Raw genomic sequence first — 15686 nt, 5'->3', positions numbered from 1 at the left:
ATGCCCATTTTAAATCATCAAAACAGTGAAAATATCAAATTTATTTCCTCTAAACAAGCAACAAAACTGTGGCTGTAACAAAATAATTTAGTAAAATATACCAAAAAATACTCTTGGTGATATATCGATACAGCAGCCCACGGTATCAATACTGTATCATCACATTAAACAATACGATATATCAATATTTTAATATTTTGCACACCCCTACTTATTACCGTATTTTCCGGGCTATCACCATCAAAAAACGACCGCGCGCCCCGCAATCCAGAGCGTCCTATACACGAATCCACTCGGGTGTCCCAGCACGACTTCAGTAAACTACAAAGCCGCAAACACACACGGAGCAGACAGCGACCGCACAGCGAAAAACACCCACAGACACACTCATCACTCCACGCCGACGAGGAACGGAACGGAGGAACGAACCGAAAAAGCGAGTCCAATGTGCCACTTCTAGACACGACTGAACAACTGAGTCACTGCAAACACGCCGACAATCCGTTGGTCCCAGACAGCACCTCCCTACACGCCACAACTGAACAAAGCCCAGAGTCACCGTGAACGAACAAACAAACAAAACCACTCACCCATCACACTGTTGTGTTTCATTTAAAGTCCAGTGCGGTTTATTTGTGAAAAAGTTCGAAAATAGACCATTTAATGACAGTGCGCCTTATAATCCAGAGCACCTAATAGTGTGGAAAATACGGTACATCGTTTATTATGTCGAACCATTATATTGGCTCATCCTGTACATTTTTCATTATCATCACAGATGTCCGATACCACTACTGGAACATTCCTTACAGCTATTTTAGTTAGAGATGTAACAGTACAATTGATACTTTGAACAATCATCTCATTGTGTGGTAGAACAGAAACTGACAATTCTTTGCAGTGACTCACTCTGGGGGTGTTCTACATGCATCTCTAATGGTGCAATGTTTAGGAGTTGCCGTAGTGACACAATGCACACATGAGCAAACACTGTCATGAAAGTTTTAAGACGGGTTGAAATCAGCTCAGATGTTGTAGTTCCAGCTGAGTCAGTTCTTTCTGGTCAGAGTGTGTTAAAATAAAGCTCAGATTAAAGTCTAACAGCGCTTCAGACAGAGCAGTGCCTACAGTTAGCATCACATCCCCAGGGAATTTTAATGACATCAGCTGCAAAGTGTCAACAGATGAATCCCATAATCATTAAACTTGTGTTGTCTCCACAGCGGACGGGGAGCAGTGGTGGGGTTTCTCAAAGTTGGTTTTAAGAAGTTATTCCTGCTGGTGAGTGTCTGTCCCTGCTGTGATTTGCCTTTAGTCACTTTCACTGTTGACGTTTGTGTTTTATTTCGTATGTCGAGGCATTTCAGAGCTTATAATTAGATCCACGCAGCGTCGCCATTGAAACATGAAAAACAAACTGCTCAAATCACACAATCCAAAAGTCCTTAACTTCTGTCACATGCTGCACTTCTTAATTGGTCAAAAATCACAAAATATTAAGTTAAAAAAGTAAGATAATCATTTTAAAAGTTTAAGAGCTGTTCAGTGTGACAGTCAGCCAGCCACAAGAGCAGCCAAACACCCCCATGGCAGCGATGGAACTGACCAATTAATGAATAAACCTTTTTCACAATGGTCGGAAGTGTCATGCTGTAGGTTTGTAGAACTTCTGGTTACTGTTTTTTTGTGGCAAAATGTGTGTGTAAATGAGTGTGTATACATGCACATCAATAACCCGGTTATGATCGGGTTTTTTGAGTATCCCGGTTTCTTGATGGTGCATGTAAACGCAGTAACCCGGTTATGGCAGTATCCCGGTTATTAGAAACCGGGTTACTGTAGCTGGTTTATTCTGATAGTAACCGGGATACTTGTGGCATGTAAACGCAGTATCCCGGTTACTGCAACATAAAGTTGAGTGCGCATGCGTCCAAAAGACACTTTCCAGCCTTTCACCACAACAGTAGTCACATAAATAAATTGACCAACATAAATAAAGTGACCAAACGAGTGAAATGACTGTAAAATAAAGAGCTGCGCTAAACCTGCACACGTACAATCTGCACTCGTACGACCTGCACTCGTGTGACGCTGAAAAGCTAAAACATGAACTATCTCCTAAACTCTATACGCACAGAACACACTTACCATCATCAGCACCTCTTCTGTCACAGAAATAACACACATAATCCACAGAGTCGTGTCATTTAGTCCAAAAGAAACTGATCACATCAGCGGCACAAGGAGCGAGTTGTTTTTATCGCCGCTAACAGTTTATGCTAATTAGCCAAACGGTCTTAAGTTTCGTTTCTGTAAAACGTAAACAAATGTGATCAGAGCTGAATTATCTGATCAAACGGGCTGATGTGTCTATAGTGTTTATGGTTTATATGTTGTAAAGTTGAGTTTATTTATGCAGAAGATTTTAATGAAGAATCTGCACAGTGGATTGTGGGAGATCTCGTAGCTCCTTAGCTTCTTATGCTAAAGGAGCTCACGGTTTGTATTTTTCCTGGTTTATGAAATTGATTTAAGTTAATTTTTGCACCTGCGCATTTGTAAGATTATGTCAAGAAACCGGGATACTCCATTTGATCATGTACACGCGGATATGAGTGTCCCGGTTTCTCAGTGCGCATGTAAACGCAGTAACACGAATACTGACATAACCGGGATATGGACAATAACCGGGTTATTGATGTGCATGTATAACGCACTCAATGTCTCGCGTATTTCCCACCAGCTTCATAAATCTGTCCCATCACCAAATCTTCAACCAACAAAACATTTTTCCATGAAGAATTTATCCACAACTATCAAGGCAAGAAAGACGAAAGCTTGAAGGCGAACAAAGACGACGCATTATTGAACTACTGAACAAAAATAATGTTATACTCATGAATAAAACATTAGTAACTTGTTCACTCAGACTGATTTTACAATTAAAATAAAAAATTGATTTCATGATTTAGATAGATTTGTGCAGTTCGAATGTGAGACATCTCCGGGACCATAACATTAGTTTTGTTCAAGAGTTCTCCAATGCGCTGTCGTTGTTCGTCTTTAAGCTTTCGTCTTTCTTACCTTGATAGTTGTGGATAAATTCTTCATGGAAAAATGTTTATCCTTTGTGGATCTTGTTGGTTGAAGATTTGGTGATGGAGCAGATTTATGAAGCTGGTGGAAAACAGGCTCGATTCACGCGTCACAAACCATGAAGTCGTTTGGAAAGATACGATGACAACTTCCTGTGGGCTCTGTTCACGGTAAAAGTCTGACAACATCTATGAAAATGAGAAAGTCTCCCAGTTTTCTTCATCTCCATGTCATTTTAGTATTCCTTTGTGTTCGGCGAATCAACAATTACAACCATACCTCAGTTTTCACGCACTGGGTACATGCGATTAGAAGAGACGAGGCGCCAAATTCAAGATGATTCCAAACAGCACATACGTCTGCAGTCTTCATTTTACCACTGATCACATTTATTTCAGTGGGTTTGATCACAGTCGGTTGGTGAGCCCATTGTCGGGAACTACACCGGAACTCATCGTATGTTTCCAAACGTCTTCCTGGTTTGTGACGTAATGTGAATAGAGCCTATACGAGAGAAATTTCCAGATATTTTGTCATAGAAAACCGTTAAACAGAAGTTCTGCAAACCTACAACACGGCATTTCCATCCATTTTAAAAATGGTCTATTAATGTATTTTACCAGAGCTATTACTCTTTTTGTTTATGTTGTCCCTGTGCTGTTTCTGAAGTGGTGGTGGTGAGCCAAAGATGAAGTTCTAGTTCGGTAAACAATAAAGACATTGATACGTTGCAGTGGCATCATGTTGGGGTGTATTTCTGTTGGCGGACTCTTCAGCATTAGTAACACAAACAATATAGTTTTAAGATCATTTGACAACATTTTCAGAAGTCTGTGATCAATACAAGCGTTCATGATCCACGGTTCTCCGAATCTCACCTGTTGTAGTTCCAACTCTTTCTAGTCCGACTGTGTGAAAACAAAAAGCTCAGAATATTTTATTTTACCACATATCCATATATATCCTGTAGTTTATTTCTCTGAATATTTTATTTTACGTATAATCTCTTGGCCCCCTTTTTATGTGTTCCCTTTTTTTATTAACTTATTAATTTATCACTTTTAATATTATTGGTTTAAATTTCATTATTTAAAACTACTATATTATTTTTTATTATCATATTCATTTAGCAGTTTTCTACACTGCAAAAAAGCTTGGCCAAAATGTCAGATACAAACACTTAAATCATCAATCAAGCATTCGCCCACTGATCACAGGTTGGCTGGTGTGATTCCAGCTCCCACAGATGAATGCTGTCGGTGTGTCCTTGGGCAAGACACTTAACCCACCTTGCCCACAGTGTCTGCGTACACTGGTGTGTGAATGTGTGTGTGAATGGGTGAGTGGTTCCTTGTTGTAAAGAGCTTTGAGTGCCTTGAAGGTGGAAAAGCGCTATAGAAAAATGTGACCATTTACTTAAATCAATCAGAAAATGACTTAAAAGTAGTGAAATGATCTGTCCATGCAGCAAGATCATTTTACTCGACAAGTTTATCTTAAAATAAACGACCTCTAGACTAGAATTAAGCATCTCAGAACTAGTAAGTAGATCATGGAAACTATTTGAGTTTGTTTTATTCTAACGAAACCGTCTTGACCTCCGTGTTCAGGACAGGCACGGCGCTCACGTCGAAGCGGAGCCCCTGTGCATCCTGGACTTCTACATCTGTGAGAACATGCAGCGTCACGGATACGGACTGGAGCTCTTCGACTGCATGTTACAGGTACGAACACTGCACTCCTTCTTCACCGCGCTGAGTTTGGACTCCGAGGAGCGACGCCAAGGTAAATCTCAGGGCAGGATGAGGAATAGAGCAGCTGTGAGGGCCAGAGGACGCTGTGTTTTCTTTGGGCATTCCTACACTAAGGGTCCCTTCACTAAATATTCCCTAAAATATCCCCTCTCACCGCTGAGTGCGTTTTCTGTTTAGCTGGATGGAAGTAATCACATGCAAAACATCGATCAGTGTCAGGAGGTAAGTGCAGTCTGGGAGTCAAAACAAGGGGAGGGGAAAGGGTTTGGTGACAATGCTACTGAAGTATGAAGTAGATATAAGGACATGGATCTGATTTAGGCTTTAGATTTAGGATGATTAGAAGACCATAGTGAAAACATGTAATTTTTTTATTGTTAAATAGTGAGTTCTAGGGTCTAGTCACTAAGGCTGTGCAATTATTGAATTTTGATCGCAGTTTCGATTTGTGTGTCAAATAATCTCCAAGCTCATATACCGTATTTTTCGGAATATAAGTCACACTTTTTGGGGGAAATTTATTTTATAACATCAGAGACCAGGGACCGACATTTCCTGTTGAAAGTCAAGTTCTAGTAAAAACAATAGAAGAGAGAACAACAGACTGTTAACGTCACATATGAACAGTTCTTCAGATAAACTATAACATAAACAACAGAACAGAACAAGTTTAACAAACTCTCCATCTCACTCCAAATCACTAAATCCATTCAATTCTTCATCCTCGGTGTCACTTCTGAGAAACTCCACGACCTCCGGAGGTAAACAGAGCGCCGCTTCCTCTTCTGTGTCGCTGTCGTCAGACTCAGCATCAGTTCCAGTTAGAATTATTCCAGCCTTTCTGAATCCCGACAGGATGGCATCAGTTGTCACTTTATGTTTGTTTAAATTTTAAATGATCAGTAATACAGAAGTAATGGTGCGATCGACTGACCTGATACAGACAGGACAGTGGCTCTTTCTCACGATTTCGATTTGTGTGTCAAACGATCTCCAAACTCATACAATTGAGTTGAAATTATTTAAGGTGCACTCACACTAGGACTTTAGAATCAGACCCAGGCGCGGCACAGTTGGGACTTTCGCCTTTTGCTTTTTCGACTTTCCAGCAGGAGGACCAAAGCACAGGACACAAGCACACACACACACAACTTTACTATACGAGCCCTGTCAGGTGTGCTGTTGTCACTCATATGATAAAAACAGTGAATAAAACACACAGAGAATCCATGCTTACCTTCAATAAGGACTGTGACAGTGACAAAGGTTTTGCCGTGTCGTCTCCTCCTGTCCTCACTGCTCCGTGCTGTTATTATCTCCATGAACTCACAGAGGAGCATGTATCACTGTAGGACTCACATCTGCCTCACTCTTTAATAGCTATTTCTGCCACTGGACTTATTTTCTCCACTAAAAGCCTTAACTTGTAACAAACAGCACTTGTAAACAAAGAGCATCATGTAACGATGTCATCGGCCCTGGCTTGGTTCTAAAGTCCTAGTGTGAGTGCACCCTAAAGTTTAACAAAGTTTATTTTGGGATATTTTTTATATAAATAAGTTAGTAATATATATATTTTTTAAAATATAGAGATTATAGAAGAGCTGGATATGTAGTTTATTTTGGATACATTGCGACTCCCCACCCACACGTTCTTTTCTATGGACGTTGCTGCCACTGCCCCACAAAACGCAGTGGCCAAAAACCTCGTTCTTCTCCTTCTCAATCTCCTACAGAGTGAAGTCTGAAGTCATCTGTCATTAGGTCCGAGCTGAGTTATGGTTCCAGGAAGTGTGTTTTATCTCTGGTGGCGATTAAATATGATCATGGTATCGGTCTGAACATCTCGACTAGGGATGGGCATGATTAATCGAATAATCGATAAATGATCATTAAGAATTTCATCGATTACGTTAATTTTAATCGACAAACCGAATGTAGGTTGCTGTGCGTAGTGCTCTCTGCATCAGAAGGAGCGAGCAAACACAAACATTCGGTCAGCCTGCGGCGTACCGAAGCACAAACGCGTATTTAACGATGACTTGTACAAGAAATTCCGCGCTTTCTGTTGCGTTCGGGACAAGTGTGAGTCCATGTGCACAGTGTACAAAGCAGGAACATATGTTTCTGTGTCCAGTGGAAAAAAGCTTTACCAGGTGAGAGTCGCTCAATGTCGATGACGAGTCTCCACCTCCCTCCCCCCGTACGGTGTCCTGGTTTTGACAAACGCAAATCTGGTCACACTAACCTGTATTCACACTGAGTCGTGTCTTTTAATCCGACAGAAATTGAACCACATCAGTGACACAAGAGCTGGAGTTTTATCTTTCGCTGAGTTTATGCAAATTAGCGATGCGTTTTAAGTTTCGTTTCTGTGAGAGTTGCGCAAAACTGAATTAAACACATTATAATGTCAAACGGGCTGATGTGGCTCTAGAGTCGTTACGGTTTATATGTCGTAAAGTTGAATTTATTTATGCAGATTAGTAGTTCAGATAGTAATAATAATGATGATCATTTTAATATAAAAACGTTAATGATTAATCGATAATCGATCGTTAATTCTTCCGACGATCGATTAAGAAAATTTCATCGAATGCCCATCCCTAATCTCGACTAAAGAACAGGTCCTTCTTTCATTCCGCTGACACTTCCTTGTTGTTTCTGTTCAGCACAAACACGTGGAGCCGGTGCTGATGGCGTACGACAGACCCTCCCCCAAACTCCTCTCCTTCTTGGCCAAACACTACAGTCTGACACAAAGCATTCCTCAGGTACTCCTCCTACGATTTAAAACTCTTATGTTATGTTTTTAAAGGTGCTGTGTTACGCAAAACTGACTCCTGTGATGTTTAAGACGTGTTAGAATGATGTTTCCTCCTCATAAACAGACCTGGAGTTGTGTTTTGTTTCATTCACACGTGTTTGAGTGACACTTAATTATTAGTCTGTCTCAGTGTTGGGAGTAACGTGTTATAAAAGTCACAAATTACTGTAATGCGTTGCTTTTTGCCGTAATGCAGTAATATTCGGCATTACAGGGAAAAATGTTAATATTTTACTGGGTATAAATGTCAGTAATGCCTTTTTTAACCTGGATTGAAGTGGTGGGTTTTTCGTTTTTCTTCATACAAATTCGCTAAAATCTCTGCGATATCAGCAGCGATTCGGTTCCGAATGTTGGGATGGGTCCGGAGGTGCGCCCGCGTAGACCGTCGGGTGACCGCGGGGGAAAGGACCGACGCAGAACTCCACGCTCCACGGGGCAAAGAGCAGCTGACGCCCGATCGAGCTTTGAGACACTCTGTTCTACAGGCTCGAGGTTCTCTCAGGGGCGGAGCTAGATTCCAAGTCCTAGTCCAAGATCCTGGTCCTGGTTTAGACCTGGTTTAGACCTGGTTTAGTCCTGGTTTGGACCTGGTTTAGACCTGGTTTAGTCCTGGTTTAGACCTGGTTCATTTCTCATTCAGCTTTGATTTTGTCCTGGGTTGGTCCTGGTTCAGTTCTTGGTTCAGTCCTGGTTCAGTCCTGGTTAAGTCCTGGTTAAGTCCTGGTTTAAGCCTGGTTTGGACCTGGTTCAGTTCTGGTTTAGACCTGGTTCTGTCTGGTTCAGCTTTGATTTAGTCCTAGCTTAGACCTGGTTTATACTTGGTTTAATCCTGGTTCAGTACTGGTTTAGTCCTGGTTTAGACCTGGTTTAGACCCGGTTCGGTCCTGGTTCAGCTTTGATTTAGTCCTGGTTTAGACCTGGTTTAGACCTGGTTTAGTCCTGATTTAGACCTGGTTCAGTTCTAGTTTAGACCTGGTTTAGACCTGGTTCAGTCCTGGTTCAGCTTTGATTTAGTCCTAGTTTAGTCCTGATTTAGACCTGGTTCAGTTCTAGTTTAGACCTGGTTTAGACCTGGTTCAGTCCTGGTTCAATTCTGGTTTAATCCTGGTTCAGTCCTGGTTCAGTCCTGGTTTAGTCCCGTTTTAGTCCTGGTTCAGTCCTGGTTCAGTCCTGGTTCAGTCCTGGTTTAGACTTGGTTCAGACCTGGTTTAGTTTAGTCCTGGTTTAGTCCCGGTTTAGTCCTGGTTCACCTGGTTTCAGTCCTGGTTTAGTCTGGTTTATTCTGGTTTAATCCTGGTTTCAGTCCTGTTCAGTCCTGGTTCAGTCCTGGTTCAGTCCTGGTTTAGACTTGGTTCAGACCTGGTTCAGACCTGGTTTAGTCCATATACGGCGCAGAAGTCGCTGTAGTTCTGTTATAGTCGTGTAATGTTTTACATTTTAAACACAGTAATATTGTAATTTAACAAATTATTTTGAAATGACAGAAACAAATCATAAATAACACTTTACAGTTTTAAAGTCACTTGCCCAACAGTGATTATTAATCTGTCTGCAGCTGAAAATAAACAAGTGTGAATGAAACAAACCACAGCTCCAGGTCTGTTTTTAGTGACGAAACAGAACACAGAGAAACATGAGCTCTTTAACTTTCATATTTATATTTCGGGAAGTTTGAAATGGTCAGAAATCGTCGCGAACACGATAATGTTCGGTTACGGAACAGCAGACGCCCAAACTACAGTGTCAAAAGTTTTTTATTACACAGAGTACGTGGAATAAGGAGGATATGAAGTAATGAAATACTCGTCACAACTGCATTCCGCGCGTAATGAAGTACTGTGTTCCAGATATTTGCATGTTTTGCCCTACGGGATGGAAACGAGATGTAAGCAGGAGATACTGTAGGTCGCCTCCTCCCTCCTCGCTCCTCTTCTAACTCCTCTCTCATCTCCCTCTCTCTCTCTCTCTCTCTCCTCTCTCTCTCTCTCTCTCTCTCTCTCTCTCTCCTCTCTCTCTCTCTCTCTCTCTCTCTCTCTCTCTCCTCTCCTCTCTCTCTCTCTCTCTCTCTCTCTCTCTCTCTCTCTCTCTCTCTCTCCTCTCTCTCTCTCTCTCTCTCTCTCTCTCTCTCTCTCTCTCTCTCTCTCTCTCTCTCTCTCTCTCTCTCTCTCTCTCTCTCTCTCTCTCTCTCTCTCTCTCTCTCCTCTAATCTCTCTCTCTCTCTCTCTCTCTCTCTCTCTCTCCTCTCTCTCTCTCTCTCCTCTCTCTCTCTCTCTCTCTCTCTCTCTCTCTCTCTCCTCTCTCTCTCTCTCTCTCCTCTCTCTCTCTCTCCTCTCTCTCTCTCTCTCTCTCTCTCTCTCTCTCTCTCTCTCTCTCTCTCTCTCTCTCTCTCTCTCTCTCTCTCTCTCTCTCTCTCTCTCTCTCTCTCTCTCTCTCTCTCTCTCTCCTCTCCTCTCTCTCTCTCTCTCTCCTCTCTCTCTCTCTCTCTCTCTCTCTCTCTCTCTCTCTCTCTCCTCTCTCTTCCTCTCTCTTCTCCTCTTCTCTCTCTCTCGTCTCTCCTCCCACCTCTCTCCTCTCCTCTTCTCCTCCCTCCTCTCTCTTCTCCTCTCCCTTCCCTTCTCTCTCCTCTCTTTCCTCTTCTCCCTCCTCTTTCGTCTCTCTCCCTCCTCTCTCTCTGCCACCTCTCCTCTATCATCTCTCCTGTCTCTCTCTCCTCGCTTTCCTCCTCTCCTTCTTCTCCTCTCTCCTCCCTCTTGTCCCTCCTTGTCTCTTCTCTCTTTCCTCTTCCCTTCCTCCTCTCTTCTCAATCTCTCCCTCCCTTTGTCTCCCCTGTCCCTCCTCTCGTCTCTTCTCTCCTCCCTCCTTCCTCCTCTCATTCTCTCTCTCTCTATTCTCCCTCCTCTCCTCACTCCTCTTTCCCTCCTCCTCTCATTTCTCCTCTTTCATCTCTCTCCCTCCTTTCTCTTCTCTCCTCCCTCTGTCTTTCTCACTCCTCCTTCCCCTCTCCCACCTTTCTCCTCCCTCTCTTCCTCCTCTCCCCATTCCTTCCTCTCCTCTCTCCTTCCTTTCTTTCTGTCCCCTCTCTCTCCCTTTCTTCTCCAGTCTTCTCTCCATCCTCTCTCTCACTTTCCTCTCTCCTCTTTCATACCTTTTCCTCCTTTCTCCTCGCTCTCTCTCTCTCCCTCTTTTTCTCATTCCTCCTCCCTCTGTCCTCCTCTCTTCTTCCTCTCCTCCCTCCTGTGGATTCCTGTGTGATTGCTCCACTTTTCGTCACTATTTATAGAATTGTCACGATGAGACCAAAGCCACAGGAAGAAACTGTTTATCATTTACAACTATCTGGTCTCTGTGACTCAAGGTTACTCTCTGAATCTGGAAAGTTCCATAATAGCACTTTAAAATGGAGTACAGTAAAGTACAGATGACTAATGCAATATTATATAATCTATTTATGAAAATTTCTTGCTTCTGACCAAAAACTTGGACAAACTTTATTAAACCAAGAAGTAAAATAGAACTAGAAAACCAGGGACTTTGGGACTAAACCTGGACTAGTTTACGTTATTCAATTCAATTCAATTCAAAATTTATTTATATAGCACATTTAAAACAACTTCAGTTGACCAAAGTGCTTCACATACAAGTCAACAGCAACAGCATAGAAGAAACAGTTACATATACAAATATACAGAAAACATGTTAAAACTACCAAGATAACCTGACCAGCTCGTACTAAATGCCAGGGAGAAGAGGTGAGTTTTCAGTCTTGTCTTAAACTGCGTTCCAGACTGAGAGGATCTGACAGCAAGAGGAAGGCTGCTCTATAGTCTGGGCGCTGCCACAGAAAAAGCTCTGTCACCTCTTGTCTTGAGCCGAGTTTTGGGCTCGACCAACAGGAGCTGGTCGGCTGATCTCAGGGTCTGGGGGGAGGACAGGGCCGCAGTAACTCCCTCAAGTAGACTGGACCCATGGAGTGCAGACATTTGAAAACAATTAACAACATTTTAAATTGCACCCGGTATAGGACAGGGAGCCAGTGCAGGTCACACAGAAGAGGTGTGATGTGTTCACGTTTTTTAGTATTTGTCAGCAGACGAGCTGCAGGGTTCTGGACGTGTTGTATGCGTTGCCCTGGTCTAACCCTACATATAAAGAATTACAATAGTCCAGGCGTGATGTCACGAAAGCATGGATCACTTTTTACGTTATGATGCTACATGATGAAGACTAGGACGTGGATACAGTGTTTAGATCAGGGGTCTCAGACTCGCGGCCCGGGGGCCAACTGCGGCCCTCCACTTAATTCCAAAGAATGTCAGTGCGGCCCGCGGTAGATGTACGCACAATCCCACCCCCCTACCGCGGGCCGGACTGACAGATGAAGCTGCAATCGGTGCCCATGCAGATTCACAACAACAGATTATTAACGCATCTTACGTCCCAAAACTCAACTTACAGCAGCTGTGAAGCAACGAGTCTAAGTGGATCTGTTAATACAAGCACATACGGCGTTTTTTTTTCATGCAGCCGCTATTTATCGAATACTCAATGCGGCCCAGCCTCACTCAGACTTTATCTAATGTGGCCCCCAGGTAATTTGAGTTTGAGACCCCTGGTTTAGATGAATGAGGGAGCACGGACAGAAACACATAAAGTTATTTATTACATAACGGTGAGATGTTTACAGCTGTTAAATTAACCTATAATGTTCAAATCAAATATAGCTCTTACTGGTAACAATTCTAATGCTGATTTATTCTTAATTTTATAAACATTTAACATGATGGTCAAGTTGTTTATGTTATAGTTTGTTGTTTTGGTTCTCAAGACCGATTGAGCCTCACATGACTCTATTTTTGTGTTGCCAGTTGGTTTAAATTTTATTTATTTATTTATTTGAAAAGGGACAATGCACATTAATCAACATCAAAACAATGTAAATGTGCCCGAGTTTGCTGATTAGAGCTAATTTGCATCGGTAGTCCCTTTGCCAGATGTCAAAAAGGCATCCTAAAAGAAAATACACTTAAAAGTTACACATCAAAAATTACACAAATGTACAATAAGATTACAAAAATACAATAAAAGTTTTAGTGTTCACACATTTGCGTTTCTAAAAGCCACTTTTTAGCATTCTTTTTAAAAGCAGAGAATGAGGGAGATGTTCTGACGGCTTCAGGCACAGAGTTCCACTGATGAGACGCTCTGACGGAGAAAACACACTGACCAAATACAGTTTTTCTATGAGGAATAATGCAGCCTTCCCTCACTGCTCCTCTGGTCACTCTGCCCTCACTAGATCTGAAATTTACAAAGTCATTCAGCGAAGGGGGGGCCGAGCCATGTTTCTATCTAAATCTAAAATGTCTCTCTCTGATCTGAACGGTCTCTATCTAAACACTGTCATGAGTCAGTGCCAGTGCAGCTTCTGCAGCTCAGGGAGGGAATTCTGGAGGTTCTGAGTTTTCACATGAGGCCTGAACTTAAACTGAGAATGAGACAAACTTGGATGTGTATCAATCTGCAGGTGAATGAACTGGCAACACAGTTTGAGATGTGATTATACTAACTTTTTAAAACAGTAAGAGTGCAGGTATTTTTCGTTGGGGATCTGTCACCTGCTTGTTTCTATAGATACTCTGCCTGGAATGTTCCACTGTATGACATTAAAGAGTCATTAAACACCCTCCTGAAGCTTTACTCCGCCCTTAAGCAAAAATTGAAAAATCCTCCCGCCGGGTTTGGGAAAGCGAGTGTGGGTTGGGCTCTGGAGCGATGATTGACAGTTGACTGACAGCCACAACAATCCAACACGGCGCGGAACGGTACGCTCTGGGCTTTAAAACAGAGCGGACATTTGAGCTCGGATCGCGCTGTTTCCCTTTTCTCCAGACACGTCAGGACATCGCGGTGTCAGGTCGGGGCGGGGCTGAGAGGGGCTCCTCATGTTCCGTCCGTAGACGTCAGTGTCTACGCTCGTCACGTAATAACCTGCATCTGACTCATTGACGCCGTTAGTCCAACCCAAAAAATTCAAATGTCTTGGCAGTAGTTGATCCTGAAGAGGCCAACACAGACACGACTTTGACCCAAATGTCTGATTTTTAATAAATATTCACTAAAATGCCAATATAAGGCCACGGATATGTATACCTTTCTATTTTTGACACATTTACACTAGCCAGGCTGGCGTCACCTAGTGCCTCTGCTCAATTTCATTTCTCTCCAGTGACTAGGTCAGGAATCAGAATAAACTAGACTGTTTGCAAAAACCCCGGAAGTGTGAATCCAGGCACCAGCCAATTAGTGAAGAGCCAGACATTCTGTGTTGGCAATGACTCCCGAGGATTTAAAGCCAGAACAAAGAGAATGTTTGGTGAATTTTATCAAGGGGAAAGACGTTATTGCCCTTTTTCCTACGGGATTTGGGAAAAGCTTAATACAGCAGTTAGCCCCATTAGCGGCGCATTACATACGTCACGACCAAATAGCAGCGATTGATTAAATAAAAAAAGTACCCGCCTACCATCGAGCCAACGAATCTTAATGCTGGGAGGTCAGACGGTTTCCATGAGACTATAGGTCTGCGCGGGACAGAATTTTCAGTCCCGCTCCCGCCCACAAATCCCGCAAGATGGGGACGTTCGCTTTCTTAAACTCTATCAAACACAGAAAACCGGAAAGGAATTGTCTAAAACAGTGGTCTAACAGTGTCTAAATCCTGTTTTAGTCCCGTTTTAGCCCTGGTTTTAGACCTGTTAGACCTGGTTTAGTTCTGGTTTAGCCCATGGGAGTGCAGGGCTTTAAATCAGGTTACACTTACATAGAGAATCAGTAGAAAAAAGTTAATTTGGTGTTTAGTGGCACTTTAAAACAGCTCTAGTTTACGTGTATTCAATTACAGGTGGTTTTATGGCTCAAAAACACCTAGAAAAACAGACATTCTGACTGTGAGCGGGTTCGCCTCTCCACAAATCTGACCTGTAACTTGGTCTGGTTTGGTCTCCATGACGATAGAAAGGTTTAATACCACACTTTGAAACACTCCAGACAAAGCAAGCAACATCTCCATGGAGAAAAGCATTTGACGGACCCTCCACCAGAAAAGTTACACACTGCACCTTTAACGACACAAAGCAGCGACGAAACCCTAACCTATCACATATAACTTGACGAACACTAATATAAAAATATAAAAACAGAAACTTAACGCAAACATAGAATAACCAGGTGGTGTGTATTCTACAAGTACATTTGTCAAATTTTAACCCTTGAAAATTTTAATCGTTTTTTAGATACAACAGTCTGAAAGTGGCTCTTTGGAAAACTCGGCTCAAAACAGGTCAGAGCAGAGTTGACAAAATATTTTTTAATGGCAAAACTATAAGGAGTTGGGAGCGAGAAGTGTGTGAACCTCCTAGAATTTTTTTTTTTTCAGGCAAATCTGAGATGGTCGAGCGTAGGTGTTTGGAGATTTGGCGTGGAATGACTCATCTAGTTTACATTTATTCACTTACAGATGGTTTTATAGCTCAAAAATACCTAGAAAAACAGACATTCTGACTGTGAGCGGGGTCACGTCTCCACAAATCTGATCTGTAACTTGGTCTGGTTTGGTCTCCATGAAGATAGAAAGGTTTAATACCACACTGTGAAACAAAAAGCAAAAGAAAAGCACTTGATGAACCCTTCACCGGAAAAATTACACAATGCACATTTAACTATAAAAAATTTCCAGCAGTACGTGTAGGCGCAGTCATAATCTTGATAAATACACATAAAACCATCGTGACATAACTCTTTTCGGTTATAATACGACTAAACTTTCCTTTTATTAAACCGAGTCTCGTCTCTCTGTGATTCCACACCGGCTCACAAAGGCCCTCATTCACTCTCGCGTTACTCGATGCCTCTGGGTGAAGTCTGGATCTGTGCAGACGGGAAAGTAGCGACCCGATAAAACCAAAAAAAAAACAAAAAACTGTAAACCCGTCGTATCTGTATCTGCT

General features: G+C 42.3%; 1 protein-coding gene across 2 annotated transcripts in view; it reads left to right on the top strand.

Moving 5' to 3' along the window:
• Positions 1–15686, top strand: part of atat1 (alpha tubulin acetyltransferase 1) — a 61777-nt gene that overhangs the window by 18617 nt on the left and 27474 nt on the right. For both annotated transcript variants that reach the window (XM_055157015.1, XM_055157016.1), the window contains exons 4-6: positions 1224–1281; positions 4707–4820; positions 7523–7624. In XM_055157015.1, the coding sequence (XP_055012990.1) occupies positions 1224–1281; positions 4707–4820; positions 7523–7624 (274 nt within the window). The remainder of the gene's footprint in view (positions 1–1223; positions 1282–4706; positions 4821–7522; positions 7625–15686) is intronic.

The sequence above is a fragment of the Boleophthalmus pectinirostris genome, unplaced genomic scaffold (assembly GCF_026225935.1).
Source record: "Boleophthalmus pectinirostris isolate CB_2022bp ecotype Guang Dong unplaced genomic scaffold, ASM2622593v1 HiC_scaffold_21, whole genome shotgun sequence".
NCBI classification, from domain to species: Eukaryota; Metazoa; Chordata; class Actinopteri; order Gobiiformes; family Gobiidae; genus Boleophthalmus; species Boleophthalmus pectinirostris.
The sequence above is the reverse complement of the archived record's forward strand: the minus strand, read 5'-3'. Positions and strand labels throughout refer to the sequence as shown.